Source organism: Rana temporaria, chromosome 7, assembly GCF_905171775.1.
Source record: "Rana temporaria chromosome 7, aRanTem1.1, whole genome shotgun sequence".
Lineage (NCBI taxonomy): Eukaryota > Metazoa > Chordata > Amphibia > Anura > Ranidae > Rana > Rana temporaria.
Genome location: NC_053495.1, coordinates 10,951,311 through 10,976,793, shown reverse-complemented (window position 1 = coordinate 10,976,793; position 25,483 = coordinate 10,951,311). Strand labels below are relative to the sequence as shown.

At 47.2% G+C, this 25,483-nt stretch overlaps 1 protein-coding gene across 1 annotated transcript in view; it reads right to left on the bottom strand.

Annotated features, from left to right (window-relative positions):
- Positions 1–25,483, bottom strand: part of GRIP2 (glutamate receptor interacting protein 2) — a 108,515-nt gene that overhangs the window by 46,642 nt on the left and 36,390 nt on the right. Inside the window, exons 3-10 of the mRNA XM_040358877.1 lie at positions 23,317–23,452; positions 23,071–23,216; positions 19,914–20,000; positions 17,533–17,608; positions 13,579–13,724; positions 7,696–7,843; positions 2,874–3,043; positions 291–416 (exon numbers count right to left, since the gene is read on the bottom strand). Of these exons, the coding sequence (XP_040214811.1) occupies positions 291–416; positions 2,874–3,043; positions 7,696–7,843; positions 13,579–13,724; positions 17,533–17,608; positions 19,914–20,000; positions 23,071–23,216; positions 23,317–23,452 (1,035 nt within the window). The remainder of the gene's footprint in view (positions 1–290; positions 417–2,873; positions 3,044–7,695; positions 7,844–13,578; positions 13,725–17,532; positions 17,609–19,913; positions 20,001–23,070; positions 23,217–23,316; positions 23,453–25,483) is intronic.

Sequence of the window (25,483 nt, the reverse complement as noted above, 5' to 3'; positions counted from 1 at the left end):
CTGGTTTGGCAAGACTCGGCCAGAATTCAAACCATGTATGGGCAGACTGAATGTACTCAGGTTGGACAGCATTTCCAGAAGAGTTGAAGCGGTTATAGCTGCAAAGGGCGGGGCCAACTCAATATTGAACCCTACGGACTAAGACTGGGATGCCATTAAAGATCATGTGTGTCCCAATACTTTTGACAGTATAACGTATTTGGAACTTTTGCCGATTGTCTCGATTTCCTAAAGAAACAATAGAGTGCCCCCTACAATGTAGCCGGCATGAGACATAGCGGTGTACTCACACTTGCAGTAGTCTTGATTAGAAGTAGGATTCCAAGTGGGGGTCTTGCAGTGCCCGGGGAGGTGGGTATGGCAGTAGTTGACGCAGGGGTCCCAGCAGTGGTGGTGTTCACTCTTCTGCACCTTAACTGGGAGGAAAAAGGGGTTCAACTAAACTATAAGCCTGAAGCCAAGACTTTCTATTTCTTGTGAATGTAAAATTGCTGCACCCTCCTAAAAATCCACATCGACCAGGGAAGGATTTCAAAGGGTTCATCTAACTTCTGTAGTCATCTAGAGAACTCACTGGCATCAGCCTCCATCTATAGGGCATGATGTTCATTCTGAGCGGAGTGAGCCTTTAATAGCTACATTTTGGCTCAGAAACTTCTAATTCAGGACAAATGTATATTATTTATTCCCTATTCTTCACTATTGTTTTTTTTTCTGCCGATGTTTGAGAAGTGGCTGAATGATCTTCTATTTGCAGTATATGGAATCCGAATTAAAGATTCCTTCAACCTGCTCAAAAAAAAACTTCTTCCCTTCACCTTACTCAGTTTTCTAAACTTCTCTCTGCTAACCTGCTGCTCCCCATCTCTGGAACTTTCTTCTACAGAACTGTATGCATGCTACTGGAGATGGTCAGAGACTAGGAGCATGCTGCTGGAGATGGTCAGAGACTAGGAGCATGCTACTGGAGATGGTCAGAGACTAGGAGCATGCTACTGTAAATGGTCAGAGACTAGGAGCATGCTACTGGAGATGGTCAGAGACTAGGAGCATCCTACTGGAGATGGTCAGAGACTAGGAGCATGCTACTGGAGATGGTCAGAGACTAGGAGCATCCTACTGGAGATGGTCAGAGGCTAGGAGCATCCTACTGGAGATGGTCAGAGACTAGGAGCATCCTACTGGAGATGGTCAGAGACTAGGAGCATGCTACTGGAGATGGTCAGAGGCTAGGAGCATGCTACTGGAGATGGTCAGAGGCTAGGAGCATGCTACTGGAGATGGTCAGAGACTAGAGGCATGTTACTGGAGATGGTCACAGACTAAGAGCATGCTGCTGGAGATGGTCACAGACTATGGGCATGCTACTGGAGATGGTCACAGACTATGAGTATGCTGCCGAAGATGGTCACAGACTATGAGCATGCTGCCGAAGATGGTCACAGACTATGAACATGCTGCCGAAGATGGTCACAGACTATGGGCAGGCTGCTGGAGATGGTCACAGACTATGGGCAGGCTGCTGGAGATGGTCACAGACTATGGGCATGCTACTGGAGATGGTCACAGACTATGAGTATGCTGCCGAAGATGGTCACAGACTATGAGCATGCTGCCGAAGATGGTCACAGACTATGGGCATGCTGCCGAAGATGGTCAGAGACTATGGGCAGGCAGCTGGAGATGGTCAGAGACCGCGAACATGCTATAGGTGTTTTTGGAGACTGGGGACATGCTTCATGAGTCATACACTAGAGGCCTATGACATGAAAGTGCTAGAGATCACTGCTATTACAGCCCTTTTTTCAATCAGTGCTTCCACCAAAGCATATAATAGTGTCTGAATGGATCCTGAGAGCAATTACGTTTTGTTTTTTAAAGTGTTTAAATATATATATATATATAATAAAAAAAAAAAGTTAAAAGTAGTGCATACATCACCCGTTGCATACATCTGAATGCAAATGCCCATGTGTGCCACACATATGAGATATTGCCACAGACATCGGAGTGGGGGCAATAATGCTAGAGATATAATTCATTCTAAATTGATAAACTGTAAGTGTCGCCTATGGACTATTTTAGGTACATTACATTTTGTCGTAGGGTGACCACATTTCCAAACTGCCATTCAGGGACACCCTCCTTCCAAAAAATGAATCACAGCACAGTGATTGGACATAAGAGGTGGGATTTATGATTTCTCCAATCACAAGCAGGGGGCGGGGATTGTGCTTCTCCAGGCATTCCCGGCCAGGAAAAGTACTGTCGGTGATGTGGCGGCCTTTTTTGGGGGTATCAGCTTGGCCCGGGGGGGTTTCTGTGTCAGTTTCATTCCGGGACACTGTATTGTCCTGGAATGAAGGTGCCCGGGACAGACCTGCAAAATGCGGGACTGTCCCGGGCAATCCGGGACAGTCCCGCGATTGCCCGGGACACCCTATTTTGTCGGAGTAGGTTTAGTAAAGGAATAGAAATTTGCCTGAGCATCCATCTTTTACGTATATCCACTTCTGTGTTTTAATGTTTTCTTCTAGCCTCTGTGTGCCCTAGATATGTGCGGCAATGCAGAGGATGCGGACATTCGATCATCAAAGTGAATATAATCAATTCCTATGCACAGAAGCTGTAGTGATGTTAGAGTTGGTAAGGACCGAGGACAGGAGAGGGTTACAGAACTGCCTATACAAAGCAGGCTCTGCTCCAACCTTGCCCTGTCAAATAACAACCCTTCACGGATGAGAGGCTTTGGATGAAGAGAACCCTCTGCAAAGTGACTGCAGGCAGCAGAGCTCGACCTTCACCTAGCACCATCCTCTGCTACAGATCTCATCATCACTACCCCACAGGGGGGAAAAGCAGCATCCACTGACCGGTCTCCGGCGGTCGGAGAGACAGCCGGCTGTGATGGACCGGCAGGATCTCCAGCTTGACGTTCTCCATGGTGCTGGCCAGGAGCTGCGTGGCTTCCATCACCGTGCAATGCTCTGTACTGGTGCCATCGATGGACAGGATGTGATCTCCGGGGTGCAGTGCTCCACACCTGGAAGAGAAAATGGATGGAGATTATATTACAGAGTTCATAGGTGTGCACAGCCTATTGCATTAGGGTGTGCACCCTTAAGCTCAAACACATATGCATGTGGATGTGTCTACATATATATTAACCCGGCACATTGACCTCCCTGCCAGCATAGTGAAAGAGAAGAGCATAGACACTTCTCTTATGGCAGAGACGGTAAGAGGGAGATCTTTCCCATGTTCCTGCTGCTATACAGAGCAATAACACTAATGTGCATGGGGTGATTAGGGTGTGCCTGGGCACATCTGGCACACCCTGTGCGCACGCCTATGACAGAGTTCTAAATGCAAAAAGGGTTTTTGCTTCTCCCTTACATTTGTATCACAACGCAGGGGCGGCCCGTCCATTAAGGGCGCAAGGGTGCCGACCCCCCCACATCTGGCCCCTTTCAGGATGCCAGATGCATGAACTACAATGGCTGGGGCGTTTTTTGAAGCACCCAATTAGAGTCAGAGGTTCTAAGAGGCTTTAAGGCCGGGTTCACACGCATCCAATTCGCATAACATTATAAAATACATTGATTTCAATGAGGCTGGTTCACATATCTCTCTGCAGAGATAAGAGAGCTGAAATTCGCACCGCACAAGTGTGAATCCGGCCTTAAATAGGGTGGGCTTGGGGCGCAGAGAATGCCCTCCCAGGTGTGTTACAACAGCGAATGAAGATTCGCTATTGTCATGGGCGTCTGCAGGTAGGGGCAAGGGGGGAAGCGTTCCCCCCCCACTGGAATCAGGGATCAGCAAGGTGTCCACCATAGGTGTGGGCATGGGTTGTACACTCCTGATATCTGCGCCCTGTACATAGCACACCGCCTGATTCTGCGCCCTGCACATAGCACACCCCTGGAATCTGCACCCTGCACATAGCACACGCCTGGAATCTGCACCCTGCACATAGCACACGCCTGGAATCTGCACCCTGCACATAGCACACGCCTGGAATCTGCACCCTGCACATAGCACACGCCTGGAATCTGCACCCTGCACATAGCACACGCCTGGAATCTGCACCCTGCACATAGCACACGCCTGGAATAAAGTTTGCCTTTTCACCTTTAAAAATAAATATTTGCGAGTCGTGGCTAAGCCCCTCCCCTTTATGACATTGTCGAAAGGGGGTGACCTTAAAATGATGCCCCCCTGAAAAAAGTTCTACAGACGCCCATGGTTATTGTAACATTGATCCTCCTCCCGGCCAATCAGGAAGAGGGTTTTGAGACCCGTCACCTGATTGGTTGAAAGGACAGACGATCCTATTGGATGCCTAAGAGGAGGGGAGGAGTCGCCGCGATGGAGGAGAGGACACGGAGCTGCTGCCCGCCACCCACCTAGATGGGGTAGGTGTCGGACTGACAGGCAGACAGCAGGTGGGGGGGGGGATGGGGGTGATAAAGGTGGCCGTTTGGAGGGGTTCCCCCCCCCCCAAAAAAAATAAAAAACACCAGCCACTTACTGATTAGAAGATAAAAAATATAGGGGGGAATAAAAATGTGTAAATTGCCCACGGCTTTCAAAACTCAAAAAAAATGGTTATAAAACTTCACCTTGCGTGTAGATAATATTTAAATCAATCAAAACAAACATATTAGTGACATGATCCACTGTTACATGTGTAAAACCCAATTGCACAGTTCATTTGTGTATATATAGTTCATATGCGACACATCGTCCAATTTCCAGGTGTGACCTTTTTGCCAATTCTCTTTAAATCTACACCCTTGTGAGTCTTCTATAGCAGGGGTCTTCAAACTTTGGCCCTGGGGTCAGATGTGGCCCTTTGCTTGCTTTATCCGGCCCCTGGGGCACTATTCATTCCACTAATATGAGACACAATTCTTCCCTCGGACACCAAAAAATAGAGGAATAATTACTGCCACTGACAACAATGGGGCGCCATTTCTTCCACTGAAACCAACAATGGGGTGAAATTCCTCCCCCTAATACACTGGGCACTGTTTTCTTCCACTGATGCCAGAAACATTTTTTATTCCAGCTGGCCACAGTCCGGCCCCCCTAATGTCTGAAGGACAGTAAACTGGCCCTTTGTTTCAAAGTTTGGAGACCCCTGATCTATAGCAATAGTATTGTGACGCCCACCACCTTTCACCACTGCGCTCACCTCCAATATAGACCTGTTTCCGGGTCTAGAAATGCCTTCCCTTGCTGGGGTCTATCCAGGTTCCTTAGCTGGTTACACTCCTTTCATTCTCCTGCCTCACTGGTTATGCCCTTTTCTGGATACACCTCGTATGGCCTCTTAAATTGCAATGCTTTTTCTTCCACCGTTGACCTCCATCTTCCCAGAAGTCTTTACTAAGATCCAAGTCAGATTTCAGGCATCCCCCACTTCATTCCGTTTGCTGACTTGCTGTTAAATGCTCTCGGCGGACTTGGGTGGTGTCGGTGGATTGCATCTAGAAATTACGCATGCCTTACACTGAAACGTTTAGGTACCAGTTATCCCATTTTTTTTAAATCCATATACTTGGGATTCGTATCCCCTTCCAGGCATGCACTGGCCATCGGGACTACCGAGAGTTTCCCGGTAGGCTGGTCAGGTGCAGTCCTTGAGCCGCTCCTCTCTGACAATGAGTGGTCGCGATTTCACTCCCATCAGGAGGAGCAGCTGCCGTCACTTGCTGGAGTGAGTATTAGCCTTTCTGCTCCCTCCAGCCTGCAGGGGGAGATAGACAGCCAACAGACTTTCCTCCCTCTCTCCCCTTATCACATGACTGGAGAGAGGAACGATGCTGCCTTCATTCTGGAGAGCTGTGAGAGTGCATGTGGAAGGGGGAGAAAAGGGGGGACACTGATGCAAGGGGGGCTCATTGATGCAAGGGGGACACACTGACAGGGGACACACTGATGCAAGGGGGGGGGGACACTGATTGGGGGACACTCGGATGCAAGGGGGGACACTCTGATTCAAGGGGGGGGGGACACTAATTGGGGACACTCTGATGCAAGGAGGGACACTCTGATGCAAGTAGGGACTCTCTGATGCAAGGAGGGTACACTGATTGAGGACACGCTGATGCAAGGGGGGGGGGGACACTGATTGGGGACACTCGGATGCAAGGGGGGACACTCTGATTCAAGGGGGGGGACACTAATTGGGGACACTCTGATGCAAGGAGGGACACTCTGATGCAAGTAGGGACTCTCTGATGCAAGGAGGGTACACTGATTGGGGACACGCTGATGCAAGGAGGGACACTCTGATGCAAGGGGGGGGGACACGCTGATGCAAGGAGGGACACTCTGATGCAAGGGGGTACACTGATTGGGGACACTCGGATGCAAGAGGGTACACTGATTGGGGACACACTGATGCAAGGAGGGACACTCTGATGCAAGAAGGGGGACACCGATTGGGGACACTCTGATGCAAGGGGGGGACACTGATTGGGGACACGCTGATGCAAGGAGGGACACTCTAATGCAAGGGGGGGGGCACTGATTGGTGACACTCTGATGCAAGGGGGGGACACTATGATGCAAGGGGGGGACACTCTGATGCAAGGGGGGGATCCTCTGCCCGTTGTCACAGCAGGGGATCGCAAAGGCGCAGCAGGTACTCTTTGGCAACATGTTACACCTTAGATGCAACCAAAGGTGAATTTATCCTTCAACATGCATTTGCTGCAACATTCTGCTTCAAAAATCAGATCAGAGTATTTGCACCATGCAAAAGAGTGAGAGCCACTGGCAGAGGAGATCAGATTGTGTACTATATATAAACTCTTTGGCCCGGATTCACAGACATCGGCGCACATTTATGCCGCCGTAGCGTATCTCCTTTACGCTACGCCGACGCAGTGCAGAGAGGCAAGCACTGAATTCACAAAGCCAGTGCTGCCAAAACTGCGCTGGGTTTCCTAGGCGTAATCCGGCGTAGGTGGAAGTGGGCGTGAGTAATGCAAATGAGGCGTGACCCCATGCAAATGATGGGCCGAGCGCCAGACAGATACGTATAACGAACGGCGCGTGCGCCGTCCCGTGGACGCATCCCAGTGCGCATGCTCAGAATCATTTCATAACAACTCTATAAGATACGTTGGATCACTGCCTACGGCGTGAACGTAACCTACGCCTAGTCATATTCACGTCCTCCGTAAAATACGTTGGCTTGTGTTCCCTGGTGCAGCCCTTTGCATGGATGCTGCTGAGTTACACCTCCTTTATGGGGCATAACTTTACGCCAAACGTAGGACTTTACGCGCACTGCGTCGGACGCACGTACGTTCGTGAATCGGCGTATCTCCCACATTTGCATATTTGAATAGAAAATCTATGGGAGCGCCAAATACGTCCAGCGTAAATATGCGCCCACTCTACGCCAGCGTAGACAAGTTACGTCGGTTGGATGAAGCCTGTTTTTAGGCGTATCTTAGTATGTGGGCCCGGCGCACAGATACGACGGCGCATATTTGCACTTACGCGGCGTATCTGGAGATACGTCGGCGTAAGTGCTTTGTGAATCCGGGCCTTTGTATGCAGTGATTGTATATCGCACTGTGAAACGTGAACTGCAGAACAAGAGAAGGACGGTACGGTAAAAATAAATCAGAGAACTCATAGGGAAAGTATATCACCAGAACAATGACCGCTCACCTGTCCGCCACGCTGGCTGGCTTCACCTTGTCGATGATTATCACCTGCTTGTTCCGATGGGTGCTCGTGCTCAGCGAAATGCCCAATGTGGAGCCGGGTGTCTTGGCGATTTCCACCAGTAGGGGTCCTGATGCGTTTGTCACAGTGTCTAGGAGAGAAGGGGTCAGGGTAAACATGGAACACACCATAGTGATCCTTGTTTAAATCATTCCTGACACTCAGGATATACTTTACATAAATGGATAGCCAACGTGCTTGTAAACCCTTACATATGCCCAGTGAAGTGACTGGCCTCAGGTGATAAACAGAGATCAAACAAATCCTCCTACATAAGTTGTACCTGTTAATCTGCAGCCGTCCCTTCTCTACAGCCAAAGTGCAGAATTTATCCAGCTTGTTTAAGCTTTCAGAAAGCAGGTGGTGGAGAGCGAGCTGAAGTTATACTCTGAAAAGGAAGAACGGCTGCACATCCGAAGGTTCCAAAGTTCCCCATATTGAAAATCACCAGGATGACATCAGACACCAGAATTCAGTCACGTAGACACGTTTCACACATACAACCTGTGCTTAATCATTACCTTTGTTAGTGATTAAGCACAAGCTGTATGTGTGAAACGTGTCTACGTGACTGAATTTTGGTGTCATCCTGGTGATTTTCAATAAAGCCACTTTGGAACCTTTGGATGTGCAGCCGTTCTTCTTTTTCTAAGTATTCCACGGAGGTGGGACGGGGCTAGCACTCCTACCTGGCTCCATTTGGGTCATTGTATACACCTGGACCGGTGGAATTCTTTCTTCCTTGAAGTTACACTCTGCAGATCTCATTGAGCAGAACTCGGAGAGAAGAGTCTTTATGGACCTTGGGCTGGATTCAAGAAGCAATTGCGCCTGGGTAACCATAGTTACACAGCGCAATTGCTTACTTGCCCCGGCGTAACGAATGCTCCTGATTCAGGAACCTCGTTACGCCGACTGCAGCCTAAGATCTGCGCGGCATAAGGCTCTTATGCCCACATATCTTAGGCTGCATTCTTGCGATGGCCGCTAGGTGGCGTTCCCGTTGTGCTCAGCGTATAGTATGCAAATTGCATACTGACGCTGATTCACAACTTTACGCGAGCCCTGCGTACGCAGTTTACGTCGTTTCCGTACGGCGTCTTTCGCGTAAGGCTGCCCCTGCTCTTAGCAGGGGCAGCCAATGTTACGTATACCCGTCGTTCCCGCGTCGCAAAATTTCAAATTTACGTAGTTTGCGTAAGTGATTCGTGAATGGCGCTGGACGCCATTCACGTTCACTTTATAGCAAATGACGTCCTTGCGATGTCATTTGCCGCAATGCACGTCGGGAAAGTTTCCCGACGGAGCATGCGCTCTACGATCGGCGCGGGAACCCGCCTAATTTAAATGATTCCCGCCCCCTACGGGATCATTTAAATTGCGCGCGCTTACCCCGGGCATTTTGCCGGCGCGCCCACGCAATTTACGGAGCTACTGCTCCGTGAATCAAGGGCAGCGCAGTAAATTTGCGGGGGCGCAGGGCAAAAACGTTGCCCTGCGCCTCCGTAAAAAAAGCGCAAATCTACCTGAATCCAGCCCCTTGTCTTTATGGACCTTGCTTTGTGCACTGGTCCAAACCATTTGGTGAAGGGGGGATTATGGGGGGGGGGGGTTGTTTTTCAAGGGTTGGATTTGGCCCCTTAGTTCCAGTGAAAGGAACTCTTAAGGCGTCGGCATACCAAGACATTTTGGACAATTTCATGTTCCCAACTTTGTGGCAACAGTTTGGGGACGGCCCCTTCCTGTTCTAACATGTTACAGTGCACAAAGCAAGGTTCAAAACAGACATGAATGAGCGAGTTTGAGGTGGAGGAACTTGGCTGGCCTGCACAGAGTCCTGACCTAAACCCACAAAAAAAGAACACCTTTGGAATGAATTAGAGTGGAGACTGCGAGCCAGACCTTCTCACCCAACATCAGTGCCCTGACCTCACAAATGCGCTTCTGGAAGAATGGTCAAACATTCCCATAGACACTCCTAAACCTTGTGGACGGCCTTCCCAGAAGAGGTGAAGCTGTTATAGATGCAAAGGGCGGGGCCAACTCAATATTGAACCCTACAGACTAATAGGCAGATTCATGTAGAGATACGACGGCGTATCAGTAGATACGCCGTTGTAACTCCGAATCTGCACGGTCGTATATTTAAGTGTATTCTCAAATAGAGATACGCTTAAATGTAGCTAAGATACGACCGCCGGCGCTGTCGTATCTTAGCTGTCTGTTTACGCTGGCCGATAGGGGCGTGTACACTGATTTACGCCTATTCACGAACGTACGCTTGCCCGTCGCAGTAAAGATACACCGTATACGTAAGGCGTTTTCAGGCGTAAAGATAAACCACCAAAAAGATGGCGCAGCCAATGTTAAGTATGGACTTCGGAACCGCGTCGAAATTTTGAAATGTTTACGTCGTTTGCGTAAGTCGTCTGTGAATGGGGCTGGCCGTAATTTACGTTCGCGTCGAAACCAATGAGTCTTAGCGGCGTAATTTGGAGCATGCGCATTGGGATACGTCCACGGACGGCGCATGCGCCGTTCGATAAAAACGTCATTTACGTCGAGTCATGCTTTATTTACATAAAACACGCCCACCTCTTCACAATTTGATTTAGGCGCGCTTACGCCGACACATTTACGCTACGCCGCCTTAACTTAGGACGCAAGTGCTTTGTGAATACAGCACTTGCCTCTCTAACTTACGGCGGCGTAGCGTATATGAGATACGCTACGCCTGCCTAACGTTAGGCGCGTCTTTTTGAATCCAGCTAATAGTATCTATCGCAGATAGATAGATAGATAGATAGATAGATAGATAGATAGATACATAGATAGATAGATAGATAGATAGATAGATAGATAGATAGATAGATAGATAGATAGATAGATACATAGATAGATAGATAGATAGATAGATAGATAGATAGATAGATAGATAGATAGATAGATAGATACATAGATAGATACATAGTTAGATAAAGAGATAGATAGATAGATAGATAGATAGATAGATAGATAGATAGATAGATAGATAGATACATAGTTAGATAAAGAGATAGATAGATAGATACATAGATAGATAGATAGATAGATAGATAGATAGATAGATAGATAGATAGATAGATAGATAGATAGATAGATAGATAGATAGATAGATAGATAGATAGATAGATATATGTAACCCCTTCAGTACTGAACCTCCAGTGCGCTACTAAGTTTAAAGTACAAAATGTTTTATCACAAAAAGCTGTTGTATATTTTATATTATACACCGTATATAAATATATATATCAGCTTTTTGTGATCAAACATGTTGTACTTTAACCTTAGTAGCGCACTGGAGGTCCGGTCCTGAAGGGGTTACATGTTTTCCGGGTAAATCCATGGAGACAAAGCTGAATTGGGTCCAATCAATTAATTTCCAGCATGGGATGGAAGCGGAGTGATTGTGCCTTGGAGCGCTGCAGTCTGGTAAATGACTTTTAGTGAGTGTTATCGGAAACACTGGCGTTCGACCTGCCCCAGCCGCCAAGAGATCAGCATGGAGAAAGGCTTGGCTCCATGTACTGTCCTGAGATAGCGAATAATTCTCATTATGGTAGCGGAATACGAGTGCCAAGATTTTGTGACCTCTACTAGTCGGCAGAACAGTTCAAGATCTCAATCTGTACCCAGGTCTACCTGAAGAAGTGGTATAAATGAATACGAAATCCTGGGTCTAAAAGAGAACCAGTCATTCTGGATCTGAATATATCGTTTTTCTATTGAACCCAGGGTCAGACATATTTTTTATGGGCCAGCGTGTCCAGTAATGTGTAAGTATAAAGCTTCCAGGTATTTAAAACCTTTTACAGAGATCCCAGTACTCCCCCCTCACAATTCCTTCATCTTTGATCACCACCATCTACTTCTTGGGACAGTGATGCCACAGAGCCGTCTTTAAGGCAGGGCAAAAGGGGAAGCTGCCCTGGGCCCTGTCATTGCTGTGGGGCCCAAAGCAGCTGCCTCATACTTGCCAACTATCCCAGTTTAAATTCCCTCGTCCCTTGAAGTTTTAGTCCGGTGCTGTGTCCTGATATTTCAGTGTGAAGTGCTGCTACTAATGCTGCCCAGCTCTGCCCTGTTGTTGTGTACAGAGGACTCACCAGCAGACCCTCTGTTTACATGTAAATAACAGTCATTCATATGGAATAAGTGGTAGCATTCATATGTAAATATTGGCGGCAATCATATGTAAATAGCCGAGGCCGGCGGCATTCATATGTAAATAAAGGCGGCATTCATATGTATATCAGGCGCCTGTGCAGTGAAGAGATGATGTGCTGTAACCTCTAGCAACCAATCAGTGAGCAGTATTACTGTACAGTAATCTCTAGCAACCAGTCACCAAGAAGAAATCATGTGCTGTAACCTCTAGCAACTAGTCAGTAAATGGTAATGATATGCTGTAACCCCTGGCAACCAATCGCAATCACTGACTGATCTGATACAGTAAACTGATTTTAAGTCTAGCTGATATTTATTGTATGTCTCAGATCAGGTGGAGAGCAAAATTGCATATGGGGGGGCTAAGATTTTTTTTTTGCCCAGGGTCCAATCAACATTAAAGACAACCCTGCACAATCCCATAAATCCTTATGCAGTTCTTGGCTGTGTTTACAAATCACTTGGTCAGAGGAGATAGAAGGAGATGCACCCAGGTGAGTCTACTGCCAGATTCTTTACACCCAGGTGAGTCTACTGCCAGATTCTTTACACCCAGGTGAGTCTACTGCCAGATTCTTTACACCCAGGTGAGTCTACTGCCAGATTCTTTACACCCAGGTGAGTCTGCTGCCATATTCTTTACACCCAGGTGAGTCTACTGCCATATTCTTTACACCCAGGTGAGTCTACTGCCATATTCTTTACACCTAGGTGAGTCTACTGCCAGATTCTTTACACCCAGGTGAGTCTACTGCCAGATTCTTTACACCCAGGTGAGTCTACTGCCAGATTCTTTACACCCAGGTGAGTCTACTGCCAGATTCTTTACACCCAGGTGAGTCTACTGCCATATTCTTTACACCCAGGTGAGTCTACTGCCATATTCTTTACACCCAGGTGAGTCTACTGCCATATTCTTTACACCTAGGTGAGTCTACTGCCAGATTCTTTACACCCAGGTGAGTCTACTGCCAGATTCTTTACACACAGGTGAGTCTACTGTCAGATTCTTTACACCCAGGCGAGTCTACTGTCAGATTCTTTACACCCAGGTGAGTCTACTGTCAGATTCTTTACACCCAGGTGAGTCTGCTGCCAGATTCTTTACACCCAGGTGAGTCTGCTGTCAGATTCTTTACACCCAGGTGAGTCTGCTGTCAGATTCTTTACACCCAGGTGAGTCTACTGTCAGATTCTTTACACACAGGTGAGTCTACTGTCAGATTCTTTACACACAGGTGAGTCTACTGTCAGATTCTTTACACACAGGTGAGTCTACTGTCAGATTCTTCACACCCAGGTGTGTCTACTGTCAGATTCTTTGCACCCAGGCGAGTCTACTGCCAGATTCTTTACACCCAGGTGAGCCTACTGTCAGATTCTTTACACCCAGGTGAGTCTACTGTCAGATTCTTTACACCCAGGTGAGTCTACTTAATGTTTATCAGGTGCCTCCATAATATGTGAAGCAGATTAGGTGTTTCCAAAGTGCTCACAGAGGACCAAAGACCACCAATACCTCACAGCAGTAGATGCTCCACTACTCTATGGAAAGGAGGTGAAGGTAGTGGTGACTTGACTTTGATCATCTCAACAACTTCAAGCGCGATCGTATCTTACCCATAAGGGAGACATCATATTCGATCTGGAAGACGGCCTCTTGACTGCACTGCCGGAGGATGGCGAGGGCGTCCGAGAGGGGCACATTGTAAAAGGAGATGCCATCCACACACATGATCCGGTCACTAAGTTTTAAGGTCCCTTCCCTGTGGGAGAAAATGTGATGGTTTTAGGAATACAAATAGATTGAAAAGGAGTCAGCCAATCGCTACACAAGCAAATGGTAGTAAAATAATTGATATCACGATTCCTTGATGATTTTGCGCCTCCCACAAACTGTACAAAAACACTGGCTAGGCACACAGTGAATCCTGTGATCTCCCCGGATGTTAACCCCTTCCCAGCCAGTGTCAGTAGTAGTGCAATGCCGTGTACACACGATCGGACATTCCGACAACAAAACCGTGGATATTTTTTCGGGCGGATGTTGGCTCAAACTTGTCTTGCATACACGCGGTCATTGCGAACGTCAACCTGTAGACCTTTCTGTCTACAGGTCCACTGTAACAAAAACTCCTTCTGTCTCCCTTTACCTTCCTACACCCCCTACTCCCCCCCCCCCCACGGTACTGTCGCAATAACCTTGCAGACAAGGATACCCGAATCCCTGCGGACTCCACCGGTCTCTAAGCCTCTTGATTCCTAACTCTTCAATCAATGAGCAGCATTTCCATTAAGATATGCAGGTGCCCCGGCTGTGACAGTCAGACCTAAGCAGATTGCTCTGATCAAAGCGAGCCGCCGTCGGATACCGCGGATGATTTAAGACATTTGTCATTTTAATTTGTTCGGTTAAGCGCTCTGAAAATTTCACAGAACCCCCCCCCCCCCTACCACCACCACAAAACTGGAGCAGCTCGCTCGCTGTCTGGCGGGTGCCCAGAGTGGCGGAGAGAGTTAAAGCGCCAGTTCTGAGACCCTGAAACAGATTGGATTGTCACGGCTCGTGGCTCACGGTTGTGTTTACTACTGACAGGCATTGAATAGAAGAGCCAATGATCATTATTTTATTTAAGAGGGCAGAAAAATCTTACTTCAACATACATGGTAATTACCAGTGTTAATTTTGACATCAAACTTCTATTTAGTTTTAGTTATAGTCTTAACTAAAATGCCATTGTCGTATTTTAGTCATCTGAATTGTTTTAGTCGACTAAAATCTCCAGTACGTTTCAGTCTACTAAAACTTAATGGGTTTAGTTAAATTGTAATTCATTAAAGTGATTGTAAAGGTAAATTTAAAAAAATCTATATATACACACACACATATAGTATCTCACAAAAGCGAGTACTCCCCTTACATTTTTGTAAATGTTTTATTCATCTTTTCATGTGACAACACTGAAGAAGTGACACTTTGCTACAATGTTGTGTAGTGAGTGTGCAGCTTGTATAACAGTGTACATTTGCTGTCCCCTCAAAATAACTCAGCACACAGCCATTCATGTCTAAACTGCTGGCAACAAAAGGGAAAATGTCCAAATTGGGCCCAAAGTGTCAATATTTTGTGTGGCCGCCATTATTTTCCAGCACTGCTATAACCCTCTTGGGCATGGAGGTCACCAGAGCTTCACAGGTTGCCGCTGGAGTCCTCTTCCCCTCCTCCATGACAACATCACGAAGCTGGTGGATCTTAGAGACCTTGCACTCCTCCACCTTCCGTTTGAGGATGTCCCACAGATAATCAATAGGGTTTAGGTCTGGGCCCAGTCTCTGAAGGGAGGGGATCATGCTCTGCTTCAGTATGTCACAGTACATGTTGGCATTTATGGTTCCCTCAATGATCTGTAGCCCTCAGTGCCGGCAGCACTCATGCAGCCCCAGACCATGACACTCCCACCACCATTCTTGACTGTAGACAAGACACACTTGTCTTTGTCCTCCTCACCTGGTTGCCGCCACACACACACTTGTCATTATCTGAACCAAATAAGTTTATCTTGGTCTCATCAGACCACAGGACACGGTTCCAGTAATCCATGTCCTTAGTCTGCTTGTCTTCAGCAAACTGTTTGCGGGCTTTCTTGTACATCATCTTTAGAAGAGGCTTCCTTCTCGGAAGACAGCCATGCAGACCAATTTGATGCAGTGTACGGCATTTGGTCTGAGCACTGACAGGCTGACCCCCCCCCCCCCCACCCCTTCAACCTCTGCAGCAATGCTGGCAGCACTCATACATCTATTTCCCAAAGACAACCTTTGGATATGACGCTGAGCACGTGCACTCAACTTCTTTGGTCGACCATAGTGAGGCCTGTCCTGAGTGGAACCCGTCCTGTTAAATTGCTGTATGGTCTTGGCCAACGTGCTGCAGCTCAGTTTCAGGGTCTTGGCAATCTTCTTATAGCCTAGGCCAGTGATGGCGAACCTTGGCACCCCAGATGTTTTGGAACTACATTTCCCATGATACTCAACTACACTGCAGAGTGCATGAGCATCATGGGAAATGTAGTTCCAAAACATCTGGGGTGCCAAGGTTCACCATCACTGGCCTAGGCCATCTTTACGTAGAGCAACAATTATTTTTTTCAGATCCTCAGAGAGTTCTTTGACATGAGGTGCCATGTTGGACTTCCAGTGACCAGTATGAGACAGTGAGAGCGATACCATTCATACCTTAGACCTTGTAACACGAATGAGTCACATGACACCGGGGAGGGAAAATGGCTAATTGGGCCCAATTTGGACATGGTCACTTAGGCCCGGATTCTCGTACGAGTTACGCCGGCGTATCTCCAGATACGCCGTCGTAACTCTAAATCCGAGCCGTCGTATCTATGCGCCCGATTCTTAGAATCAGTTACGCATAGATTTGTATTAGATCCGACCGGCGTAAGTCTCTTACGCCGTCGGATCTTGACTGCATATTTACGCTGGCCGCTAGGGGCGTGTACGCTGATTTACGCCTAGAAATATGTAAATCAGCTAGATACGCCAATTCACGAACGTACGCCCGGCCGACGCAGTACAGATACGCCGTTTACGTTAGGCTTTTCCCGGCGTAAAGTTACCCCTGCTATATGAGGCGTACCAATGTTAAGTGTGGACGTCGTTCCCGCGTCAAATTTTGAAAATTCTACGTCGTTTGCGTAAGTCGTTAGCGAATAGGGCTGGGCGTCATTTACGTTCACGTCAAAAGCATACTTTCACGGACGGCGCATGCACCGCTCGTAAAAAGCGTCATTTACGTGGGGTCACATAAAATTTACATAACACACGCCCACATCTACCACATTTGAATTAGGCGGGCTTACGCCAGGCCTATTTACGCAACGCCGCCACAACTTTGGTTTGAGAATATGGCACTTGCCTGTCAAAGTTGCGGAGGCGTAACCTAAATAGGATACGTTACGCCCACACAAAGATACACGGTTCTACGTGAATCCGGGCCTTAGGGTTGTACTCACTTTTGTTGCCAGCGGTTTAGACATTATTGGCTGTGTGTTGAGTTATCGGTATCGGTGCAACCCTACTGGGAAGAGTGCAGAACTATTGCCTTGGCAATGCCAAGAGGACTCATAACATACAGGAAGGGCTGGGCTCTCCATAAACGCAGGTAAAGCTTTTACACACCGCACTTCCTTTACACAGCTTATGGCGTGTAAAGCAGATTATGCCGTTACAATATCATTTTTCCCAAGCAAGAACATTTATCTAAGAGCAGAAATGACTTAGCTCCCTGATCTGTCATATGTATCCTATTTCCAAAATTGTCTGCTCTGGAATTAAAGTGACATTAAATGCCATTTGCAATATGTCGCTCGCTCGCGGAACGCATTAAGTAATATCGGGACGGATTTATGAAAAGCGCCAGGCTGCTGATCCTGCTGCTTTGCCTGCAAATCGCATCATTTAACCCAATCTGCGCTGGCACACAGATGTTGCGGTACAGCAGACCGGCCGGGTGGAATCATGGGGACATGATGGATAGAGATTTTAGTGCCGATCCGATACCTGTCCGCTGGTCCTCCCGGCCTCACGTAGGTTATGACCAAAGGCCTGGATTTGTGCCAGTCTTCTTGTGCCCCACCTGCAAAAACAAAACAAAAAAAGATGATAAAATAAAAAAAATGTATTTGCCTTTGCTTCTACATGGGGACCTTAATGCCATCGGTCAGAATATGCCCCACATGAACACATACAACTATGAGATTTATCAAGCAAATGGACACACAAGTCATGCTATTCATGCCACTTTTTAATAAGCAAAAGGATTTGCAATAGTTAGGTTTGTGATTTTGGTATGTAAAGGGAACGGGAAGTGGTCAGGGGCGTTTTATAGAGTTATTTTGAGCATCCCCTGATTGTATATAAAAGTTTTCCTATAATCCTGCACATTGAAAGCTGAACTCCAAACACCAAAACTTTCATCTTAATATATTCCTCAATAAGATAAGGGAAGCACAGTGGTCTAGTGGTTAGCACTTTCACCTAGCAGCAAAAGGGTCGCTGGTTCAAATCCCGACCACGACACCATCTGCCTGGAGTTTGCATGTTCTCCCTGTGACTGCGTGGGTTTCCTCAGGGTGCTCCGGTTTCCTCCCACACTCCAAAGACATGCTGGTATGTTAATTGGATCCTGTCCAAATTGGCCCAGTATATATGTGTACGACTGTCCCGAGCGTGTCGTGATCCTAATTGACCACATCACCCAGGAAGACACTGACTGCAAAAAGCGCCTAGAGGCGATTCAATTCGCATGTGTAGCGCTATACAAGTCACTCATTCATTCATATCAATCCACTTTGTATTCATAAAATGCATTTATTATTATTATATTGGAAAAGTAGCAGTAACATCATCACTGTGCTGCACATAGCCTGTACAGCGTGCACAGCTGTGGGAGGGGCCCAGTAGGCCCCACCCACTACTGAAAACTACAGGAGGGGGCGGAGACCAGACCAGTCACTCTGCACAATTAGGCCTCGTACACACGAGAGGATCTATCCGCTGGAATTGATCTGCGGATCAGTTCCAGCGGATAGATCCGCTGGTGTGTACAACCCAGCGGATATTTTTCCGCAGATTTTTTTCGGGCCAACCGATTTCCAGCGGATAAAAATTTCTTAGCATGCTAAGCAATCTATCCGCTGGAATCGGCTCCAGCAGATCGATCCGGTGGTCTGTACAGACTCACCGGATCGATCCGTCCGAACCCATCCCTCGCATGCGTCGTAATGATTCGACGCATGCATGGATATCCTTATATGACAGCGTCGCGCACGTCGCCGCGTCATCATCGCGGCGACAGCGCGACACGTCATCGCGGACGGAATTCCGCGGGGATTTTGATCTCCTGGTTAGTACAACCAGGAGATCAAAATCCGCCAGAGGATTTATCCGCGGATACGGTCCGGAGGACCGTTTCCGCGGATAAATCCTCTCGTGTGTACCCGGCATTAGAGAGAGCAGCAGTGAGCGGTCTTTATTACAGGAAATCTCAGGCCGCGTACACACGACCGAAAAACTTGACGGGTCGAGTTCCTTGTTCGGCTGTCAAAAAACTCGTCGAGCCAAATTTTCCCATGGCCCAACGAGGAAATAGAGAACATGCTCTCTTTTACACGTCCGGTTTTCTCGGCAGAATACGTCTCCCATCGAGTTTCTTGCTGAATTCTGCCGAGAAAACCGGTCGTGTGTACACGGCCTCACACTGGATTACTGCACAGATCTGGAAGAAATACACAAATCTCACCAAGATGATGTGCCCTTTGGAATCTAGCTAACATGGATTTCCTAAAACTCCGATATCAGTTAAAGCGGAGGTTCACCCTAATAACATGTATATCTGACCAACTCCCTTATAGTCGTAACAAGTACTGTCCGCAATTCGTTTTTTTTTTATGCTGTACTTGTAATCCATTTTTTCAATCTACTTCTCCCCGCAGGAGTAGGCGTTTCTATGCCTAGGGGGATTGTCATCTGGGAGGTCGCCCAGATGATTGACGTCTGTTCCCCCTGGCGGATAAGGCCCCGCCCCCGTATTGCGTAGGCGCGCACGAGTTACGGGGTTTCCGAAAAAAGTGGGTAACAGACGTCAATCATCTGGGCGACCTCCCAGATGACAATCCCCCTAGGAATAGAAACGCCTATTCCCGTGGGGAGAAGGAGAAGTAGATTGAAAAAATGGATTACAAGTACAGCATAAAAAAAAAAAACTAATTGCGGACAGTACTTGTTACGACTATAAAGGGAGTTGGTCAGCTATACATGTTATTAGGGTGAACCTCTGCTTTAACTGGACTTGGACTGCTGACTTGCATTAGCAGTGGCTCTGAGCATTGCCTGGAATGGCTCTTTAAATGTTCTCACATCAATAGGTCCTCCATGGTTACCTCTCATTACGAAGCCAAAGCTGTTGCCCTCTTTGCAAAGAGTGATCTCCAGCGTCTTTGGGATGATGGCTGCAGTGTTATCCGGAGCTGAAACACAACACAGAAGGGTAACAGGTGGTGCGAGCAAACAGAAATGTAGCCATTTTCTTCTGATGAAGGATCGCTCATGCTAAAGATCCCTCAATTCGAGGCGCCTCCAGGACAGGCAACTTTGCCAGTGGCCAGTCAAACAATAATCAGCTCTGTGGGAGGGAGGGGTTTGCCTGAGAAAAATATTTTCTCTTCCTGTAAAGTTGCTTCAGTTAAGACAGGGGATCGACTTTGGAGGCGACTTCCATTGAAATCAATAGGTACAAGTCGCCTAGAAGTCGCCTTGAAGTAGCACAGGAACCTTTTCTGAAGTCGGAGCGACTTACAATAAGACGGCTCTCATTCACTTCAATGTAAATTTCTCATGCCACGCGACTTGGGGCGACACAAGTCGGATCCCAAGCCATGGGGTAGTGTGAACGGGCACGAAGAAAAAAAATGTTTAAAGGAGGAACTGCAGTCTGCTCACATAGTTTGTAATAAAAACATCTTTGCCATTCTGAAGCTTCCCCTCCAACCACTTTGCATATTATTTTATATATACTGTGATTCTGTACTTGCCAAATATGCTGCAGAAATCTCCCTCCACTAAGTCTGGCTGCAGCCATTTTAACTGTGGGCAGCTGAAGCTGCTGCCTGTTCCATACCTCCCAACTTTCTGAGATGGGAATGAGGGACACCTATCAGCAAAAGTATGCAGGCATAGGACACACCCCTTGCCACGCCCCCTTAAAGGAGAAATGTACACAAAAATAAGATTGGTTAAACCCACAAGTGCTTTTTTTCTTTATATTGGCTTTTGGAATTTACAAATGCAGCAATTTAGAAATCAGATGAAAGTTTAGTGCTGGGAAACACTTTTTGATAGATAAAAAGTTCATTTTATATACAACTATAGAGATCAGACCAAAATGAGGGACAAATGAGGAGAATGAGGGACAGAGGGACATTGCTCCAAATCAGGGACAGTTGGGAGGTATGCCTGTTCACTTCCTAGATTTATACAGACACACACCTCCAGCTCTCATTTGTCCTCTTATAACCCCCCCCCCCTTCCTGGCAAACTCTCACAAGAGAGAGAGAGAGAGAGAGAAGCTGTGCATGATGTCATAAGCCTAGGCTTTTTACCAGACATGAAACAGGAACATAGCTCCCAACTGTCCCCGATTTGGAGCAATGTCCCTCTTTACTCCTCATTTTGGTCTGATCTCTATAGTTGTATACAAAATTGTTATCTATCAAAAAGTGTTTTCCAGAGCTAAACCTTTCATCCAATTTCTAAATTGCTGCATTTGTAAATTCCAAAAGACAATATAAAGGAATAGTAGTGGTAAAAAAAAAAGCACTTGTGGGTTTAACCCAGTGTTTCTCAATTCCAGTCCTCAGGCCCCCCCAACAGGTCAGGTTTTCAGGATTTCCCTCAGATGAAAAGGCTGTGGTGATTACTAAGGCAGTGAAACTGATCAAATCACCTGTGCAAAATAATGGAAATCCTGAAAACCTGACCTGTTGGGGGGGCCTGAGGACTGGAATTGAGAAACACTGGTTTAACCAAACTTGTTTTTTGTACAATTCTCCTTTAAGGGGGCGTGGCAAGAGGTGTGTCCTATGCCTGCATACTTTTGCTGATAGGTGTCCCTCATTCCCATCTCAAAAAGTTGGGGGGTATGCAGGAAGTGGGCTGTATAAGGGTTTTTACTGGCAGAAAAAAAAACATTTTACTATCCAAAACTAAAACAACAACAAGGGCAGAAGATTTAATTGCTGGAAAGTTGAAAAAATGACTGAAGATCTGATTTAACTGCTTGCCAATTGCCCACCGTCGTTTTACGGCGGTAAGTCGGCTCCCCTGCGCGAGAGCATGTAATATAACGTCGGCTCTCGCGCCCCCGGCATCCGTGCCCGGGGGGCACAATCGCCGCCGGGCACACGCGATCACTCTTTACAGAGCGGGGACCGGGAGCTGTGTGTGTAAACACACAGCTCCCGGTCCTGTCAGGGGGAGAAATACTGATCTTCTGTTCATATAATGTATGAACAGAAGATCAGTAATTTCCCCTAGTGAGGCCACCCCCCCCCACAGTTAGAACACACCCAGGGAACATACTTAACACCTTCCCCGCCCCTTAGTGTTAACCCCTTCCTTGCCAGTGGCATTTTTATAGTAATCAATGCATTTTTATAGCACTGATCGCTATAAAAATGCCAATGGTCCCAAAAGTGTCCGAAGTGTCCGCCATAATGTCGCAGTACCGAAAAAAAAACGCTCATCACTGCCATTACTAGTAAAAAAAAAACATTAATAAAAATGCCATAAAAATACCCCCTATTTTGTAAACGCTATAACTTTTGCGCAAACCAATCAATAAACGCTTATTGCGATTTTTTTTTTAACGAAAAATAGGTAGAAAAATACGTATCGGCCTAAACTGATGAAAAAAAATGTTTTTTTATATATTTTTGGGGGATATTTATTATAGCAAAAAGTAAAAAATATAAATTTTTTTCCAAATTGTCGCTCTATTTTTGTTTATAGCACAAAAACTAAAAACCGCAGAGGTGATCAAATACCACCAAAAGAAAGCTCTATTTGTGGGGAAAAAAGAACGCCAATTTTGTTTGGGAGCCACGTCACACAACCGCGCAATTGTCAGTTAAAGCGACGCAGTGCCGAATCGCAAAAAGTGCTCTGGTCTCTGGGCAGCAATATGGTCCGGGGGTTAAGTGGTTAAGGACTAGTGTACACTGCCTTTGACCTCGGAAAAGTGATCTGCGGTGGACCACTCTTCAGAGGGTGTTTGACAGGTGGTGAGGAGGCATTATGTTGTCTGCTCAGTGGCTATTTTAACTGCGGCTGCAGTGTGGAGTGACAAAAGACGGCGCTGATGCTTGGCCCTAAAGACCTAAAACTCAAAATTTGGAAGGTTTTCCACATTCTTTGGCCATACCGTGAACAAGTCACCATTTTTATCATGCCCTTTGCATTTATTCATGCCGCTCTACCTGCACTGTAATTAGATTTCTGCTCATGGTAGCAACCGTAATACATCAATGGGTCATTACTTACTGGTTGGAGGCAACTCGTACTCCACCTCCAGCACAACTCTCTCCCCCACGTTCTTCAGTAAACTGATGATCTCTTCATGGCGGAGTTTTGTCAAGTTAATGCCATTCACCGACTTTATATAATCACCGATATTCAGCTGGTCACTCCTGTAAGGAGGATTGGTGGTTAGTGAGAATCAGGAGAAACTTTTGGGATCAGGAATGACGACATTTTACAACAGTTGCATTAAGACTACAATAGGTTCACCTTGCTGCCAGACCTCCTGGCCTCAGATTGGACACTCGAGGTTTGCCATCTTTGTCCGTGCCCCCTGAGATGGTCAGGCCCAGTGTGCTTCCTTCTTTCTTGATGAGCTCCACGACAGTGACGCCCCGAAACTCATCTGGGGGAAAAAATAAATAAAAAAAACTTTAGTAAGAAGGTAAAACACGTTCTTGTGTCCTTCAACTTCTCTCTGCCCATCTTCCTCTCATCTTCTATTTTAGGCACTGCTGTATCCTGGCCTAGGCCAACAAGGTCTAGGGCAGCACTTTTGCAGGGGTGGGCACAAAAAGAGTCCCCTCCGGATTGCACTACCCCGTTAGGCAAATCAGTCTAGCGCCCCCACAAAGCGGCTGCACTGCTTCTGGTATGTGGGTGGCCGGTGACTTGTCCTTAAAGTTCCCCTAACATGAAAGTTCCTTCAAGGACTGCGCAGGCGCAAACTTGCCGATGGAAATCTCCGAACCTCGGCCGGCATCCAGGCTCATTCTTTAACATCCCTGTGGATTGGAGGATGTTAAAAAAAGAGCCAGGAGGCCGAGCGAGCGGAGCGAGCCGTCCGAGCGAAGCGAGGTCGTGAGGCTGACTGGCCACTTTCCTCGAAATCCACGTCTCCCTGGATGCCGGCCGAGGTTCGGAGATTTCCGTCGGCAAGTTTGTGCCTGCGCAGTCCTTAAAGGAACTTTCATGTTAGGGGAACTTTCTCGTTAGCCGGAACCATATCGGCAGATCAGATTGTGCCTGCGCAGGAACTTTCACGTTAGCCGCTTCTGATTTTGACTGTCCTATAATCCTGGACCACAAACCTTACTCGCTGTGCTATATGTTTCTGCTGCACCATCTACTTAAAGTAAACTATAAGCAACACTTTTTTTTTTACATTTTGGATAGCGTAAGGGAGGGTTATAGCCCCTGTCAGTTTATTTTTTACCATTCCTGTCCCATTGCAGAGATTTGCCTTCACTTCCTGCCCCATAGCCAAACAGGAAGGGACAGACGCCATTGGCGGGGGTCTGTTGTCCGCCCGCGCCTCGTGGCCCGCCTGGCCTGAGGTGCGCGTCCTGGTTCCGGGACCACGTTTGCCCGAAACCGCAGCTTCGCTTGTGGGCCCAGTTGTCTGGCTGGGGCCTGTGCTGAAAGGGTGAACCTGTGCTGTCCGTCCTGCGGGAGGAAGCCACTTGATGAAGGAAGCCAGGGGAGGACCTATCCTGGAGAGGGCCATGCAAGAGGCTGGTACCTTGGGAGAAGGCCTGGACACTTCATCGAAGGATGCACCTTACACCGAAAGGCTTGATAGTGTCGTCTGTCGGATCTAGAAGTCCTAAAGAAGCCAAGCTAAAAAGATCCGGGTGCTGAATCCTGTGGTAGGGTATTCCGGACCAAAAGTGTCTCATCTACAAAGGAAGGTCTGTGGCAGAGACTGTACTTTGCTTCGTGCGCCATCCCGGCTGCTAGGCCAGTAAGAGGGACCTATCCGGATGAGCAATACCCACTCTGGCTAGAGTGGCGACAAGAACTGTTTGCTGGAAACAGGAGTGTTTCCTTACTTTGATTATGCACCTGAACCTACCTACCCTTCCACCCCTCATACTTCTTTTCTTCTGAAGATCTCCCAAATAAATCCAAGAAAAAAAAAGGGTATTGTGTGGACATTGGATTTCTTCAGACTCTCTTTCTCCCTAGACAGCGAGAATACAGAGGTAATGTGCCACCCAAAAATAGGAAAGTAGTGCTACATTTGTCTACTGGAAACCTACAACTGGAAGCTGAGGCCATCATGGGCATAGGATTACCATCTTGGACAGCTGAGGACTGAAAACTGTAGCCTGATCGTGTTGACCTTGAGTTCTTTTCAAGGCACACAGATGTTAGGCCATTCACCAGTGGCGGCCCGTCCATAGGGCGTGCCAGGGTGCCCCCCCCCCTCCTGTAGTCACAAAAAAAAGGGCCCTTTAAAAAAAAAAATCTTAAAATGTGCCGCCCCCTCTGGCTCTCGCAAATAACATACATTCATGCATTGCAGGGCACAGTGACATGCACAGTGGCAAAAATGGGCACAGTGGTGACAATTAAAGGGCACAGTGGTGGTGACAATTGGCACAGTGGCGACAATTGAGGCGCACAGTGGCTGCGTTTGATGGCATGGCACAGT